Raw genomic sequence first — 18498 nt, 5'->3', positions numbered from 1 at the left:
GGACAGTGTAGAGGGAGCTTTACTCTGTATCTAACCACGTGCTGTACCTGTCCTGGGAGTGTTTGATGGGGACAGTGTCGAGGAAGCTTTACTCTGTATCTAACCCCGTGCTGTTCCTGTCCAGGGAGTGTTTGATGGGGACAGTGTAGAGGGAGCTTTACTCTGTATCTAACCCCGTGCTGTACCTGTCCTGGGAGTGTTTGATGGGGACAGTGTAGAGGGAGCTTTACTCTGTATCTAACCCCGTGCTGTACCTGTCCTGGGAGTGTTTGATGGGGACAGTGTAGAGGGAGCTTTACTCTGTATCTAACCCCGTGCTGTACCTGTCCTGGGAGTGTTTGATGGGGACAGTGTCGAGGGAGCTTTACTCTGTATCTAACCCCGTGCTGTACCTGTCCTGGGAGTGTTTGATGGGGACAGTGTCGAGGGAGCTTTACTCTGTATCTAACCCCGTGCTGTACCTGTCCTGGGAGTGTTTGATGGGGACAGTGTAGAGGGAGCTTTACTCTGTATCTAACCCCGTGCTGTACCTGTCCTGGGAGTGTTTGATGGGGACAGTGTAGAGGGAGCTTTACTCTGTATCTAACCCCGTGCTATACCTGTTCTGGGAGGATTTGATGGGGACAGTGTAGAGGGAGCTTTACTCTGTATCTAACCTCGTGCTGTACCTGTCCTGGGAGTGTTTGATGGGGATAGTGTAGAGGGAGCTTTACTCTGTATCTAACCCCGTGCTGTACCTGTCCTGGGAGTGTTTGATGGGGATAGTGTAGAGGGAGCTTTACTCTGTATCTAACCCCGTGCTGTACCTGTCCTGGGAGTGTTTGATGGGGACAGTGTAGAGGGACCTTTACTCTGTATCTAACCCCGTGCTGTACCTGTCCTGGGAGTGTTTGATGGGGACAGTGTAGAGAGAGCTTTACTCTGTATCTAGCCCCGTGCTGTACCTGTCCTGGGAGTGTTTGATGGGGACAGTGTAGAGGGAGCTTTACTCTGTATCTAACCCCGTGCTGTACCTGTCCTGGGAGTGTTTGATGGGGACAGTGTAGAGGGAGCTTTACTCTGTATCTAACCCCGTGCGGTACCTGTCTGGGAGTGTTTGATGGGGACAGTGTAGAGGGAACTTTACTCTGTATCTGACCCCGTGCTGTACCTGTCTGGGACTGTTTGATGGGGACAGTGTAGAGGGAGCTTTACTCTGTATCTGACCCCGTGCTGTACCTGTCCTGGAGTGTTTGATGGGGACAGTGTAGAGGGAGCTTTACTCTGTATCTAACCCCGTGCTGTACCTATCCTGGGAGGGTTTGATGGGGACAGTGTAGAGGGAGCTTTACTCTGTATCTAACCCCGTGCTGTTCCTGTCCTGGGAGGGTTTGATGGGGACAGTGTAGAGGGAGCTTTACTCTGTGTCTAACCCCGTGCTGTACCTGTCCTGGGTGGATTTGATGGGGACAGTGTAGAGGGAGCTTTACTCTGTATCTAACCCCGTGCTGTACCTGTCCTGGGAGTGTTTGATGTGGACTGTGTAGAGGGAGCTTTACTCTGTATCTAACCCCGTGCTGTACCTGTCCTGGGAGGATTTGATGGGGACAGTGTAGAGGGAGCTTTACTCTGTATCTAACCCAGTGCTGTACCTGTCCTGGGAGTGTTTGATGTGGACAGTGTAGAGGGAGCTTTACTCTGTATCTAACCCCGTGCTGTACCTGTCCTGGGACTGTTTGATGGGGACAGTGTAGAGGAAGCTTTACTCTGTATCTAACCCCGTGCTGTACCTGTCCTGGGAGTGTTTGATGGGGGCAGTGTAGAGGGAGCTTTACTCTGTATCTAACCCAGTGCTGTACCTGTCCTGGGAGTGTTTGATGTGGACAGTGTAGAGGGAGCTTTACTCTGTATCTAACCCCGTGCTGTCCCTGTTCTGGGAGTGTTTGATGTGGACAGTGTAGAGGGAGCTTTACTCTGTATCTAACCCCGTGCTGTCCCTGTTCTGGGAGTGTTTGATGGGGACAGTGTAGAGGGAGCTTTACTCTGTATCTAACCCCGTGCTGTACCTGTCCTGGGAGTGTTTGATGGCGACAGTGTAAAGGAAGCGTTACCCTGTATCTAACCCCGTGCTGTACCTGTCCTGGGAATGTTTGATGGGGACAGTGGAGAGGGAGCTTTACTCTGTATCTAACCCCGTGCTGTACCTGTCCTGGGAGTGTTTGATGGGGACAGTGTAGAGGGAGCTTTACTCTGTATCTAACCCCGTGCTGTACCTGTCCTGGGAGTGTTTGATGGGGACAGTGTAGAGGGAGCTTTACTCTGTATCTAACCCCGTGCTATACCTGTTCTGGGAGGATTTGATGGGGACAGTGTAGAGGGAGCTTTACTCTGTATCTAACCTCGTGCTGTACCTGTCCTGGGAGTGTTTGATGGGGATAGTGTAGAGGGAGCTTTACTCTGTATCTAACCCCGTGCTGTACCTGTCCTGGGAGTGTTTGATGGGGATAGTGTAGAGGGAGCTTTACTCTGTATCTAACCCCGTGCTGTACCTGTCCTGGGAGTGTTTGATGGGGACAGTGTAGAGGGACCTTTACTCTGTATCTAACCCCGTGCTGTACCTGTCCTGGGAGTGTTTGATGGGGACAGTGTAGAGAGAGCTTTACTCTGTATCTAACCCCGTGCTGTACCTGTCCTGGGAGTGTTTGATGGGGACAGTGTAGAGGGAGCTTTACTCTGTATCTAACCCCGTGCTGTACCTGTCCTGGGAGTGTTTGATGGGGACAGTGTAGAGGGAGCTTTACTCTGTATCTAACCCCGTGCTGTACCTGTCCTGGGAGTGTTTGATGGGGACAGTGTAAAGGGAGCTTTACTCTGTATCTAACCCCGTGCTGTACCTGTCCTGGGAGTGTTTGATGGGGACAGTGTAGAGAGAGCTTTACTCTGTATCTAACCCCGTGCGGTACCTGTCTGGGAGTGTTTGATGGGGACAGTGTAGAGGGAACTTTACTCTGTATCTGACCCCGTGCTGTACCTGTCTGGGACTGTTTGATGGGGACAGTGTAGAGGGAGCTTTACTCTGTATCTGACCCCGTGCTGTACCTGTCCTGGAGTGTTTGATGGGGACAGTGTAGAGGGAGCTTTACTCTGTATCTAACCCCGTGCTGTACCTATCCTGGGAGGGTTTGATGGGGACAGTGTAGAGGGAGCTTTACTCTGTATCTAACCCCGTGCTGTTCCTGTCCTGGGAGGGTTTGATGGGGACAGTGTAGAGGGAGCTTTACTCTGTGTCTAACCCCGTGCTGTACCTGTCCTGGGTGGATTTGATGGGGACAGTGTAGAGGGAGCTTTACTCTGTATCTAACCCCGTGCTGTACCTGTCCTGGGAGTGTTTGATGTGGACTGTGTAGAGGGAGCTTTACTCTGTATCTAACCCCGTGCTGTACCTGTCCTGGGAGGATTTGATGGGGACAGTGTAGAGGGAGCTTTACTCTGTATCTAACCCAGTGCTGTACCTGTCCTGGGAGTGTTTGATGTGGACAGTGTAGAGGGAGCTTTACTCTGTATCTAACCCCGTGCTGTACCTGTCCTGGGACTGTTTGATGGGGACAGTGTAGAGGAAGCTTTACTCTGTATCTAACCCCGTGCTGTCCCTGTCCTGGGAGTGCTTGATGGGGACAGTGTAGAGGGAGCTTTACTCTGTATCTAACCCCGTGCTGTACCTGTCCTGGGAGTGTTTGATGGGGGCAGTGTAGAGGGAGCTTTACTCTGTATCTAACCCAGTGCTGTACCTGTCCTGGGAGTGTTTGATGTGGACAGTGTAGAGGGAGCTTTACTCTGTATCTAACCCCGTGCTGTCCCTGTTCTGGGAGTGTTTGATGTGGACAGTGTAGAGGGAGCTTTACTCTGTATCTAACCCCGTGCTGTCCCTGTTCTGGGAGTGTTTGATGGGGACAGTGTAGAGGGAGCTTTACTCTGTATCTAACCCCGTGCTGTACCTGTCCTGGGAGTGTTTGATGGCGACAGTGTAAAGGGAGCGTTACCCTGTATCTAACCCCGTGCTGTACCTGTCCTGGGAATGTTTGATGGGGACAGTGGAGAGGGAGCTTTACTCTGTATCTAACCCCGTGCTGTACCTGTCCTGGGAGTGTTTGATGGGGACAGTGTAGAGGGAGCTTTACTCTGTATCTAACTCCGTGCTGTACCTGTCCTGGGAGTGTTTGATGGGGACAGTGTAGAGGGAGCTTTACTCTGTATCTAACCCCGTGCTGTACCTGTCCTGGGAGTGTTTGATGGGCACAGTGTAGAGGGAGCTTTACTCTGTTTCCAACCCCGTGCTGTACCTGTCCTGGGAGTGTTTGATGGGGACAGTGTAGAGGGAGCTTTACTCTGTATCTAACCCCGTGCTGTACCTGTCCTGGGAGTGTTTGATGGGGACAGTGTAGAGGAAGCTTTACTCTGTATCAAACCCCGTGCTGTACCTGTCCTGGGAGTGTTTGATGGGGACAGTGTAGAGTGAGCTTTACTCTGTATCTAACCCCGTGCTGTACCTGTCCTGGGAGTGTTTGATGGGGACAGTGTAGAGGGAGCTTTACTCTGTATCTAACCCCGTGCTGTACCTGTCCTGGGAGTGTTTGATGGGAACAGTGCGGAGGGAGATTTACTCTGTATCTGACCCCGTGCTGTACCTGTCCTGGGAGTGTTTGATGGGGACAGTGTAGAGGGAGATTTACTCTGTATCTAACCCCGTGCTGTACCTGTCCTGGGAGTGTTTGATGGGGACAGTGTAGAGGGAGCTTTACTCTGTATCTAACCCCGTGCTGTACCTGTCCTGGGAGTGTTTGATGGGGATAGTGTAGAGGGAGCTTTACTCTGTATCTAACCCCGTGCTGTACCTGTCCTGGGAGTGTTTGATGGGGACAGTGTAGAGGGACCTTTACTCTGTATCTAACCCCGTGCTGTACCTGTCCTGGGAGTGTTTGATGGGGACAGTGTAGAGGGAGCTTTACTCTGTATCTAACCCCGTGCTGTACCTGTCCTGGGAGTGTTTGATGGGGACAGTGTAGAGGGAGCTTTACTCTGTATCTAACCCCGTGCTGTACCTGTCCTGGGAGTGTTTGATGGGGACAGTGTAGAGGGAGCTTTACTCTGTATCTAACCCCGTGCTGTACCTGTCCTGGGAGTGTTTGATGGGGACAGTGTAAAGGGAGCTTTACTCTGTATCTAACCCCGTGCTGTACCTGTCCTGGGAGTGTTTGATGGGGACAGTGTAGAGGGAGCTTTACTCTGTATCTAACCCCGTGCGGTACCTGTCTGGGAGTGTTTGATGGGGACAGTGTAGAGGGAACTTTACTCTGTATCTGACCCCGTGCTGTACCTGTCTGGGACTGTTTGATGGGGACAGTGTAGAGGGAGCTTTACTCTGTATCTGACCCCGTCCTGTACCTGTCCTGGAGTGTTTGATGGGGACAGTGTAGAGGGAGCTTTACTCTGTATCTAACCCCGTGCTGTTCCTGTCCTGGGAGGGTTTGATGGGGGCAGTGTAGAGGGAGCTTTACTCTGTATCTAACCCCGTGCTGTACCTGTCCTGGGTGGATTTGATGGGGACAGTGTAGAGGGAGCTTTACTCTGTATCTAACCCCGTGCTATACCTGTCCTGGGAGGGTTTGATGGGGACAGTGTAGAGGGAGCTTTACTCTGTATCTAACCCCGTGCTGTACCTGTCCTGGGAGTGTTTGATGTGGACTGTGTAGAGGGAGCTTTACTCTGTATCTAACCCCGTGCTGTACCTGTCCTGGGAGGATTTGATGGGGACAGTGTAGAGGGAGCTTTACTCTGTATCTAACCCAGTGCTGTACCTGTCCTGGGAGTGTTTGATGTGGACAGTGTAGAGGGAGCTTTACTCTGTATCTAACCCCGTGCTGTACCTGTCCTGGGACTGTTTGATGGGGACAGTGTAGAGGAAGCTTTACTCTGTATCTAACCCCGTGCTGTCCCTGTCCTGGGAGTGCTTGATGGGGACAGTGTAGAGGGAGCTTTACTCTGTATCTAACCCCGTGCTGTACCTGTCCTGGGAGTGTTTGATGGGGGCAGTGTAGAGGGAGCTTTACTCTGTATCTAACCCAGTGCTGTACCTGTCCTGGGAGTGTTTGATGTGGACAGTGTAGAGGGAGCTTTACTCTGTATCTAACCCCGTGCTGTCCCTGTTCTGGGAGTGTTTGATGGGGACAGTGTAGAGGGAGCTTTACTCTGTATCTAACCCCGTGCTGTACCTGTCCTGGGAGTGTTTGATGGCGACAGTGTAAAGGGAGCGTTACCCTGTATCTAACCCCGTGCTGTACCTGTCCTGGGAATGTTTGATGGGGACAGTGGAGAGGGAGCTTTACTCTGTATCTAACCCCGTGCTGTACCTGTCCTGGGAGTGTTTGATGGGGACAGTGTAGAGGGAGCTTTACTCTGTATCTAACTCCGTGCTGTACCTGTCCTGGGAGTGTTTGATGGGGACAGTGTAGAGGGAGCTTTACTCTGTATCTAACCCCGTGCTGTACCTGTCCTGGGAGTGTTTGATGGGCACAGTGTAGAGGGAGCTTTACTCTGTTTCTAACCCCGTGCTGTACCTGTCCTGGGAGTGTTTGATGGGGACAGTGTAGCGGGAGCTTTACTCTGTGTCTAACCCCGTGCTGTACCTGTCCTGGGAGTGTTTGATGGGGACAGTGTAGAGGGAGCTTTACTCTGTATCTAACCCAGTGCTGTACCTGTCCTGGGAGTGTTTGATGGGGACAGTGTAGAGGGAGCTTTACTCTGTATCTAACCACGTGCTGTACCTGTCCTGGGAGTGTTTGATGGGGACAGTGTCGAGGAAGCTTTACTCTGTATCTAACCCCGTGCTGTTCCTGTCCAGGGAGTGTTTGATGGGGACAGTGTAGAGGGAGCTTTACTCTGTATCTAACCCCGTGCTGTACCTGTCCTGGGAGTGTTTGATGGGGACAGTGTAGAGGGAGCTTTACTCTGTATCTAACCCCGTGCTGTACCTGTCCTGGGAGTGTTTGATGGGGACAGTGTAGAGGGAGCTTTACTCTGTATCTAACCCCGTGCTGTACCTGTCCTGGGAGTGTTTGATGGGGACAGTGTCGAGGGAGCTTTACTCTGTATCTAACCCCGTGCTGTACCTGTCCTGGGAGTGTTTGATGGGGACAGTGTCGAGGGAGCTTTACTCTGTATCTAACCCCGTGCTGTACCTGTCCTGGGAGTGTTTGATGGGGACAGTGTAGAGGGAGCTTTACTCTGTATCTAACCCCGTGCTGTACCTGTCCTGGGAGTGTTTGATGGGGACAGTGTAGAGGGAGCTTTACTCTGTATCTAACCCCGTGCTGTACCTGTTCTGGGAGGATTTGATGGGGACAGTGTAGAGGGAGCTTTACTCTGTATCTAACCTCGTGCTGTACCTGTCCTGGGAGTGTTTGATGGGGATAGTGTAGAGGGAGCTTTACTCTGTATCTAACCCCGTGCTGTACCTGTCCTGGGAGTGTTTGATGGGGATAGTGTAGAGGGAGCTTTACTGTGTATCTAACCCCGTGCTGTACCTGTCCTGGGAGTGTTTGATGGGGACAGTGTAGAGGGACCTTTACTCTGTATCTAACCCCGTGCTGTACCTGTCCTGGGAGTGTTTGATGGGGACAGTGTAGAGGGAGCTTTACTCTGTATCTAACCCCGTGCTGTACCTGTCCTGGGAGTGTTTGATGGGGACAGTGTAGAGGGAGCTTTACTCTGTATCTAACCCCGTGCTGTACCTGTCCTGGGAGTGTTTGATGGGGACAGTGTAGAGGGAGCTTTACTCTGTATCTAACCCCGTGCTGTACCTGTCCTGGGAGTGTTTGATGGGGACAGTGTAAAGGGAGCTTTACTCTGTATCTAACCCCGTGCTGTACCTGGCCTGGGAGTGTTTGATGGGGACAGTGTAGAGGGAGCTTTACTCTGTATCTAACCCCGTGCGGTACCTGTCTGGGAGTGTTTGATGGGGACAGTGTAGAGGGAACTTTACTCTGTATCTGACCCCGTGCTGTACCTGTCTGGGACTGTTTGATGGGGACAGTGTAGAGGGAGCTTTACTCTGTATCTGACCCCGTGCTGTACCTGTCCTGGAGTGTTTGATGGGGACAGTGTAGAGGGAGCTTTACTCTGTATCTAACCCCGTGCTGTACCTATCCTGGGAGGGTTTGATGGGGACAGTGTAGAGGGAGCTTTACTCTGTATCTAACCCCGTGCTGTTCCTGTCCTGGGAGGGTTTGATGGGGACAGTGTAGAGGGAGCTTTACTCTGTGTCTAACCCCGTGCTGTACCTGTCCTGGGTGGATTTGATGGGGACAGTGTAGAGGGAGCTTTACTCTGTATCTAACCCCGTGCTGTACCTGTCCTGGGAGTGTTTGATGTGGACTGTGTAGAGGGAGCTTTACTCTGTATCTAACCCCGTGCTGTACCTGTCCTGGGAGGATTTGATGGGGACAGTGTAGAGGGAGCTTTACTCTGTATCTAACCCAGTGCTGTACCTGTCCTGGGAGTGTTTGATGTGGACAGTGTAGAGGGAGCTTTACTCTTTATCTAACCCCGTGCTGTACCTGTCCTGGGACTGTTTGATGGGGACAGTGTAGAGGAAGCTTTACTCTGTATCTAACCCCGTGCTGTCCCTGTCCTGGGAGTGCTTGATGGGGACAGTGTAGAGGGAGCTTTACTCTGTATCTAACCCCGTGCTGTACCTGTCCTGGGAGTGTTTGATGGGGGCAGTGTAGAGGGAGCTTTACTCTGTATCTAACCCAGTGCTGTACCTGTCCTGGGAGTGTTTGATGTGGACAGTGTAGAGGGAGCTTTACTCTGTATCTAACCCCGTGCTGTCCCTGTTCTGGGAGCGTTTGATGTGGACAGTGTAGAGGGAGCTTTACTCTGTATCTAACCCCGTGCTGTCCCTGTTCTGGGAGTGTTTGATGGGGACAGTGTAGAGGGAGCTTTACTCTGTATCTAACCCCGTGCTGTACCTGTCCTGGGAGTGTTTGATGGCGACAGTGTAAAGGGAGCGTTACCCTGTATCTAACCCCGTGCTGTACCTGTCCTGGGAATGTTTGATGGGGACAGTGGAGAGGGAGCTTTACTCTGTATCTAACCCCGTGCTGTACCTGTCCTGGGAGTGTTTGATGGGGACAGTGTAGAGGGAGCTTTACTCTGTATCTAACTCCGTGCTGTACCTGTCCTGGGAGTGTTTGATGGGGACAGTGTAGAGGGAGCTTTACTCTGTATCTAACCCCGTGCTGTACCTGTCCTGGGAGTGTTTGATGGGCACAGTGTAGAGGGAGCTTTACTCTGTTTCTAACCCCGTGCTGTACCTGTCCTGGGAGTGTTTGATGGGGACAGTGTAGAGGGAGCTTTACTCTGTATCTAACCCCGTGCTGTACCTGTCCTGGGAGTGTTTGAAGGGGACAGTGTAGAGGGAGCTTTACTCTGTATCTAACCCCGTGCTGTACCTGTCCTGGGAGTGTTTGATGGGGACAGTGTAGAGGGAGCTTTACTCTGTATCTAACCCCGTGCTGTACCTTTCCTGGGAGTGTTTGATGGGGACAGTGTAGAGGGAGCTTTACTCTGTATCTAACCCCGTGCTGTTCCTGTCCAGGGAGTGTTTGATGGGGACAGTGTAGAGGGAGCTTTACTCTGTATCTAACCCCGTGCTGTACCTGTCCTGGGAGTGTTTGATGGGGACAGTGTAGAGGGAGCTTTACTCTGTATCTAACCCCGTGCTGTACCTGTCCTGGGAGTGTTTGATGGGGACAGTGTAGAGGGAGCTTTACTCTGTATCTAACCCCGTGCTGTACCTGTCCTGGGAGTGTTTGATGGGGACAGTGTCGAGGGAGCTTTACTCTGTATCTAACCCTGTGCTGTACCTGTCCTGGGAGTGTTTGATGGGGACAGTGTCGAGGGAGCTTTACTCTGTATCTAACCCAGTGCTGTACCTGTCCTGGGAGTGTTTGATGGGGACAGTGTAGAGGGAGCTTTACTCTGTATCTAACCCCGTGCTGTACCTGTCCTGGGAGTGTTTGATGGGGACAGTGTAGAGGGAGCTTTACTCTGTATCTAACCCCGTGCTGTACCTGTCCTGGGAGTGTTTGATGGGGACAGTGTAGAGGGAGCTTTACTCTGTATCTAACCACGTGCTGTACCTGTCCTGGGAGTGTTTCATGGGGACAGTGTCGAGGGAGCTTTACTCTGTATCTAACCCCGTGCTGTTCCTGTCCAGGGAGTGTTTGATGGGGACAGTGTAGAGGGAGCTTTACTCTGTATCTAACCCCGTGCTGTACCTGTCCTGGGAGTGTTTGATGGGGACAGTGTAGAGGGAGCTTTACCCTGTATCTAACCCCGTGCTGTACCTGTCCTGGGAGTGTTTGATGGGGACAGTGCAGAGGGAGCTTTACTCTGTATCTCACCCCGTGCTGTACCTGTCCTGGGAGTGTTTGATGGGGACAGTGTAGAGGGAGCTTTACTCTGTATCTAACCCCGTGCTGTACCTGTCCTGGGAGTGTTTGATGGGGGACAGTGTAGAGGGAGCTTTACTCTGTATCTAACCCCGTGCTGTACCTGTCATGGGAGTGTTTGATGGGGACTGTGTAGAGGGAGCTTTACTCTGTATCTAACCCCGTGCTGTACCTGTCCTGGGAGTGTTTGATGGGGACAGTGTCGAGGGAGCTTTACTCTGTATCTAACCCTGTGCTGTACCTGTCCTGGGAGTGTTTGATGGGGACAGTGTCGAGGGAGCTTTACTCTGTATCTAACCCAGTGCTGTACCTGTCCTGGGAGTGTTTGATGGGGACAGTGTAGAGGGAGCTTTACTCTGTATCTAACCCCGTGCTGTACCTGTCCTGGGAGTGTTTGATGGGGACAGTGTAGAGGGAGCTTTACTCTGTATCTAACCCCGTGCTGTACCTGTCCTGGGAGTGTTTGATGGGGACAGTGTAGAGGGAGCTTTACTCTGTATCTAACCCCGTGCTGTACCTGTCCTGGGAGTGTTTGATGGGGACAGTGTCGAGGGAGCTTAACTCTGTATCTAACCCCGTGCTGTTCCTGTCCAGGGAGTGTTTGATGGGGACAGTGTAGAGGGAGCTTTACTCTGTATCTAACCCCGTGCTGTACCTGTCCTGGGAGTGTTTGATGGGGACAGTGTAGAGGGAGCTTTACCCTGTATCTAACCCCGTGCTGTACCTGTCCTGGGAGTGTTTGATGGGGACAGTGTAGAGGGAGCTTTACCCTGTATCTCACCCCGTGCTGTACCTGTCCTGGGAGTGTTTGATGGGGACAGTGTAGAGGGAGCTTTACTCTGTATCTAACCCCGTGCTGTACCTGTCCTGGGAGTGTTTGATGGTGGACAGTGTAGAGGGAGCTTTACTCTGTATCTAACCCCGTGCTGTACCTGTCATGGGAGTGTTTGATGGGGACTGTGTAGAGGGAGCTTTACTCTGTATCTAACCCCGTGCTGTACCTGTCCTGGGAGGGTTTGATGGGGACAGTGTAGAGGGAGCTTTACTCTGTATCTAACCCCGTGCTGTACCTGTCCTGGGACTGTTTGATGGGGACAGTGTAGAGGGAGCTTTACTCTGTGTCTAACCCCGTGCTGTACCTGTCCTGGGAGTGTTTGATGGGGACAGGATAGAGGGAGATTTACTCTGTATCTAACCCCGTGCTGTACCTGTCCTGGGAGTGTTTGATGGGGACAGTGTAGAGGGAGCTTTACTCTGTATCTAACCCCGTGCTGTACCTGTCCTGGGAGTGTTTGATGGGGGACAGTGTAGAGGGAGCTTTACTCTGTATCTAACCCCGTGCTGTACCTGTCCTGGGAGTGTTTGATGGGGGACAGTGTAGTGGGAGCTTTACTCTGTATCTAACCCCGTGCTGTACCTGTCCTGGGAGTGTTTGATGGGGGACAGTGTAGTGGGAGCTTTACTCTGTATCTAACCCCGTGCTGTACCTGTCCTGGGAGTGTTTGATGGGGGACAGTGTAGTGGGAGCTTTACTCTGTATCTAACCCCGTGCTGTACCTGTCCTGGGAGTGTTTGATGGGGGACAGTGTAGAGGGAGCTTTACTCTGTATCTAACCCCGTGCTGTACCTGTCCTGGGAGTGTTTGATGGGGGACAGTGTAGTGGGAGCTTTACTCTGTATCTAACCCCGTGCTGTACCTGTCCTGGGAGTGTTTGATGGGGACAGTGTAGAGGGAGCTTTACTCTGTATCTAACCCCGTGCTGTACCTGTCCTGGGAGTGTTTGATGGGGACAGTGTAGAGGGAGCTTTACTCTGTATCTAACCCCGTGCTGTACCTGTCCTGGGAGTGTTTGATGGGGACAGTGTCGAGGGAGCTTAACTCTGTATCTAACCCCGTGCTGTTCCTGTCCAGGGAGTGTTTGATGGGGACAGTGTAGAGGGAGCTTTACTCTGTATCTAACCCCGTGCTGTACCTGTCCTGGGAGTGTTTGATGGGGACAGTGTAGAGGGAGCTTTACCCTGTATCTAACCCCGTGCTGTACCTGTCCTGGGAGTGTTTGATGGGGACAGTGTAGAGGGAGCTTTACTCTGTATCTCACCCCGTGCTGTACCTGTCCTGGGAGTGTTTGATGGGGACAGTGTAGAGGGAGCTTTACTCTGTATCTAACCCCGTGCTGTACCTGTCCTGGGAGTGTTTGATGGGGGACAGTGTAGAGGGAGCTTTACTCTGTATCTAACCCCGTGCTGTACCTGTCATGGGAGTGTTTGATGGGGACTGTGTAGAGGGAGCTTTACTCTGTATCTAACCCCGTGCTGTACCTGTCCTGGGAGGGTTTGATGGGGACAGTGTAGAGGGAGCTTTACTCTGTATCTAAACCCGTGCTGTACCTGTCCTGGGACTGTTTGATGGGGACAGTGTAGAGGGAGCTTTACTCTGTGTCTAACCCCGTGCTGTACCTGTCCTGGGAGTGTTTGATGGGGACAGGATAGAGGGAGATTTACTCTGTATCTAACCCCGTGCTGTACCTGTCCTGGGAGTGTTTGATGGGGACAGTGTAGAGGGAGCTTTACTCTGTATCTAACCCCGTGCTGTACCTGTCCTGGGAGTGTTTGATGGGGGACAGTGTAGAGGGAGCTTTACTCTGTATCTAACCCCGTGCTGTACCTGTCCTGGGAGTGTTTGATGGGGGACAGTGTAGTGGGAGCTTTACTCTGTATCTAACCCCGTGCTGTACCTGTCCTGGGAGTGTTTGATGGGGGACAGTGTAGTGGGAGCTTTACTCTGTATCTAACCCCGTGCTGTACCTGTCCTGGGAGTGTTTGATGGGGGACAGTGTAGAGGGAGCTTTACTCTGTATCTAACCCCGTGCTGTACCTGTCCTGGGAGTGTTTGATGGGGGACAGTGTAGTGGGAGCTTTACTCTGTATCTAACCCCGTGCTGTACCTGTCCTGGGAGTGTTTGATGGGGACAGTGTAGAGGGAGCTTTACTCTGTATCTAACCCCGTGCTGTACCTGTCCTGGGAGTGATTGATGGGGACAGTGTAGAGGGAGCTTTACTCTGTATCTAACCCCGTGCTGTACCTGTCCTGGGAGTGTTTGATGGGGACAGTGTAGAGGGAGCTTTACTCTGTATCTAACCCCGTGCTGTACCTGTCCTGGGAGTGTTTGATGGGGACAGTGTAGAGGGAGCTTTACTCTGTATCTAACCCAGTGCTGTACCTGTCCTGGGAGTGTTTGATGGGGACAGTGTAGAGGGAGCTTTACTCTGTATCTAACCCCGTGCTGTACCTGTCCTGGGAGTGTTTGATGGGGACCGTGTAGAGGGAGCTTTACTCTGTATCTAACCCCGTGCTGTATCTGTCCTGGGAGTGATTGATGGGTACAGTGTAGAGGGAGCTTTACTCTGTATCTAACCCCGTGCTGTACCTGTCCTGGGAGTGTTTGATGGGGACCGTGTAGAGGGAGCTTTACTCTGTATCTAACCCCGTGCTGTACCTGTCCTGGGAGTGTTTGATGGGGACCGTGTAGAGGGAGCTTTACTCTGTATCTAACCCCGTGCTGTATCTGTCCTGGGAGTGTTTGATGGGGACAGTGTAGAGGGAGCTTTACTCTGTATCTAACCCCGTGCTGTACCTGTCCTGGGAGTGTTTGATGGGGACAGTGTAGAGGGAGCTTTACTCTGTATCTAACCCCGTGCTGTACCTGTCCTGGGAGCGTTTGATGGGGACAGTGTAGAGGGAGCTTTACTCTGTATCTAACCCCGTGCTGTACCTGTCCTGGGAGTGTTTGATGGGGACAGTGTAGAGGAAGCTTTACTCTGTATCTAACCCTGTGCTGTACCTGTCCTGGGAGTGTTTGATGGGGGCAGTGCAGAGGGAGCTTTACTCTGTATCTAACCCTGTGCTGTACCTGTCCTGGGAGTGTTTGATGGGGACAGTGTAGAGGGAGCTTTACTCTGTATCTAACCCCTGCTGTACCTTTCCTGGGAGTGCTTGATGGGGACAGTGCAGAGGGAGTTTTACTCTGTATCTAACCCCGTGCTGTACCTGTCCTGGGAGTGATTGATAGGGACAGTGCAGAGGGAGTTTTACTCTGTATCTAACCCCGTGCTGTACCTGTCCTGGGAGAGTTTGATGGGGACAGTGTAGAGGGAGCTTTACTCTGTATCTAACCCCGTGCTGTACCTGTCCTGGGAGTGTTTGATGGGGACAGTGTAGAGGGAGCTTTACTCTGTATCTAACCCCGTGCTGTACCTGGCCTGGGAGTGTTTGATGGGGACAGTGTAGAGGGAGCTTTATTCTGTATCTAATCCCGTGCTGTACCTGTCCTGGGAGTGTTTGATGGGGACAGTGTAGAGGGAGCTTTACTCTGTATCTAACCCCGTGCTGTACCTGTCCTGGGAGTGTTTGATGGGGACACTGTAGAGGGAGCTTTACTCTGTATCTAACCCCGTGCTGTACCTGTCCTGGGAGTGTTTGATGGGGACAGTGTAGAGGGAGCTTTACTCTGTATCTAACCCCGTGCTGTACCTGTCCTGGGAGTGTTTGTGGGGACAGTGTAGAGGGAGCTTTACTCTGTATCTAACCCCGTGCTGTGCCTGTCCTGGGAGTGTTTGATGGGGACAGTGTAGAGGGAGATTTACTCTGTATCTAACCCCGTGCTGTGCCTGTCCTGGGAGTGTTTGATGGGGACAGTGTAGAGGGAGCTTTACTCTGTATCTAACCCCGTGCTGTACCTGTCCTGGGAGTGTTTGTGGGGACAGTGTAGAGGGAGCTTTACTCTGTATCTAACCCCGTGCTGTGCCTGTCCTGGGAGTGTTTGATGGGGACAGTGTAGAGGGAGATTTACTCTGTATCTAACCCCGTGCTGTACCTGTTTTTGATTCTCTGTTCCGATGCAGGTGGAGAACGAGTGCAACGCGCTGCAAGACGGCTCGCTGATCGACCTGTGTGGAGCGACGCTCCTGTGGCGCACGACCGAGGGCCTGGAGAACGCGCCCACTCTCAAGCAGCTGGAGGCGCTGCGGCTGGAGATCAACGCGGCGCGGCCGCAGTGCCCGGTGGGCTTCAGCACGCTGGCGTTCCCCAGCCTGGCCTGCCGGGAGGTGATCGGGAAGCAGCAGCCCTGGGTGTACGTCAGCTGCGGCCACGTGCACGGCTACCACGGCTGGGGCTGCCGCAAGGAGGCCGGGGGGGGGCGCCGGCGACGAGCGCGAGTGCCCCCTCTGCCGGCGGGTGGGCCCCTACGTGCCCCTGTGGATGGGCTGCGAGGCGGGCTCGTACCTGGACACCGGCCCCCCCAGCCACGCTTTCTGCCCATGCGGGCATGTGTGCTCGGCCCGGACGGTCAAGTACTGGTCGCGCATCCCCCTCCCTCACGGCACCCACGATTTCCATGCTGCCTGCCCCTTCTGCGCCACCTGGCTCACGGGCAACAAAGGCTACGTCAAACTCATCTACCAGGGACCCCTCGACTGAATGGCAACCCCCTCCCCAAACCCCAGTCTCGTTACACCCCCGAGAACACAACACGGACCACACACCTCATCACCAACTCTCTACAATCATTATATTTATGCAAATACCTGGTCTTTTTTTTTTTTTTTTTAAATAAAAATAAAAAGATATATATCATCTTTGGCAATGCGAAAAATGTTGAAAGCAGGCGTCTAAATTGTTTTTGTAAAATGTCGAATTAAAAGGTTTAAACACCCATTGACTCGTCCATTTCTCCACCAGGGATCGCTCTCCGTTTCTACTGGGGTCTCACTGGGATTCAGGCCCGTCGGATCATGTTCCAGACTGTGGGATTGCAGCACCCCCAATACTGACCCTCTGACAGTGCGGCACTCCCTCAGTACTGACCCTCTGACAGTGCAGCACTCCCTCAGTACTGACTCTCTGACAGTGCGGCACTCCCTCAGTACTGACCCTCTGACAGTGCGGCACTCCCTCAGTACTGACCCTCTGACAGTGCGGCACTCCCTCAGTACTGACCATCTGACAGTGCAGCACACCCTCAGTACTGACCCTCTGACAGTGCGGCACTCCCTCAGTACTGACTCTCTGACAGTGCGGCACTCCCTCAGTACTGACCCTCTGACAGTGCGGCACTCCCTCAGTACTGACCCTCTGACAGTGCGGCACTCCCTCAGCACTGACCCTCTGACAGTGCAGCACTCCCTCAGTACTGACCCTCTGGCAGTGCGGCACTCCCTCAGTACTGACCCTCTGACAGTGCGGCACTCCCTCAGTACTGACCCTCTGACAGTGCGGCACTCCCTCAGTACTGACCCTCTGACAGTGCGGCACTCCCTCAGTACTGACCCTCTGACAGTGCAGCACTCCCTCAGTACTGACCCTCTGACAGTGCGGCGCTCCCTCAGCACTGACCCTCTGACAGTGCGGCACTCCCTCAGTACTGACCCTCTGACAGTGCGGCGCTCCCTCAGTACTGACCCTCTGACAGTGCGGCACTCCCTCAGTACTGACCCTCTGACAGTGCAGCGCTCCCTCAGTACTGACCCTCTGACAGTGCGGCACTCCCTCAGTACTGACCCTCTGTCAGTGCGGCACTCCCTCAGTACTGACCCTCTGACAGTGCGGCACTCCCTCAGTACTGACCCTCTGACAGTGCGGCACTCCCTCAGTACTGACCCTCTGTCAGTGCGGCACTCCCTCAGTACTGACCCTCTGACAGTGCGGCACTCCCTCAGTACTGACCCTCTGACAGTGCGGCTCTCCCTCAGTCCTGACTCTCTGACAGTGCAGCACTCCTTCAGTACTGATCCTCTGACAGTGCGGCACTCCCTCAGTACTGACCCTCTGTCAGTGCGGCACTCCCTCAGTACTGACCCACCGACAGTGCGGCACTCCCTCAGTACTGACCCTCTGACAGTGCAGCACTCCCTCAGTACTGAGCCTCTGACAGTGCGGCTCTCCCTCAGTACTGAGCCTCTGACAGTGCGGCACTCCCTCAGTACTGACCCTCTGACAGTGCTGCACTCCCTCAGTACTGACCCTCTGACAGTGCGGCTCTCCCTCAGTCCTGACTCTCTGACAGTGCGGCACTCCTTCAGTACTGACCCTCTGACAGTGCGGCACTCCCTCAGTACTGACCCTCTGTCAGTGCGGCACTCCCTCAGTACTGACCCTCCGACAGTGCAGCACTCCCTCAGTACTGACCCTCTGACAGTGCAGCACTCCCTCAGTACTGAGCCTCTGACAGTGCGGCTCTCCCTCAGTATTGACCCTCTGACAGTGCGGCGCTCCCTCAGTACTGACCCTCTGACAGTGCGGCGCTCCCTCAGTACTGACCCTCCGACAGTGCAGCACTCCCTCAGTACTGACCCTCTGACAGTGCAGCACTCCCTCAGTACTGAGCCTCTGACAGTGCGGCTCTCCCTCAGTACTGACCCTCTGACAGTGCGGCACTCCCTCAGTACTGACCCTCTGACAGTGCGGCGCTCCCTCAGTACTGACCCTCTGACAGTGCGGCGCTCCCTCAGTACTGACCCTCTGACAGTGCGGCGCTCCCTCAGTACTGACCCTCTGACAGTGCGGCGCTCCCTCAGTACTGACCCTCTGACAGTGCGGCTCTCCCTCAGTACTGACCCTCTGACAGTGCAGCACTCCCTCAGTACTGACCCTCTGACAGTGCGGCACTCCCTCAGTACTGACCCTCTGACAGTGCGGCACTCCCTGAGTACTGACCCTCTGACAGTGCGGCACTCCCTCAGTACTGACCCTCTGACAGTGCAGCACTCCCTCAGTACTGACCCTCTGACAGTGCAGCACTCCCTCAGCACTGACCCTCTGACAGTGCGGCACTCCCTCAGTACTGACCCTCCGACAGTGCGGCAGTCCTTCAGGGGACATCTGGACATTCGGCCTGGCCGCTCTTTGGAGGCCATTTTGAAGTCTGGATGTTCCGCCTTGAGGGTCACGTCGTGCGAATATTCTGGGGGAGGTTTGGGAAGATTTAGCGGACCATGACACTCGATTCAA

General features: G+C 53.4%; 1 protein-coding gene across 1 annotated transcript in view; it reads left to right on the top strand.

Moving 5' to 3' along the window:
• The window catches only part of LOC140399876 (E3 ubiquitin-protein ligase pellino homolog 1-like), a 73325-nt gene extending 57232 nt beyond the window's left edge, over positions 1-16093 (top strand). Inside the window, 2 exon segments of the mRNA XM_072489342.1 lie at positions 15393-15692; positions 15694-16093. Of these exon segments, the coding sequence (XP_072345443.1) occupies positions 15393-15692; positions 15694-15969 (576 nt within the window). The 3' untranslated portion in view covers positions 15970-16093.
• The last annotated feature ends 2405 nt before the right edge of the window (positions 16094-18498 follow it).

The sequence above is a fragment of the Scyliorhinus torazame genome, chromosome 24 (assembly GCF_047496885.1).
Source record: "Scyliorhinus torazame isolate Kashiwa2021f chromosome 24, sScyTor2.1, whole genome shotgun sequence".
NCBI lineage: Eukaryota > Metazoa > Chordata > Chondrichthyes > Carcharhiniformes > Scyliorhinidae > Scyliorhinus > Scyliorhinus torazame.
This window is presented reverse-complemented; position numbering and strand designations above follow the sequence as displayed.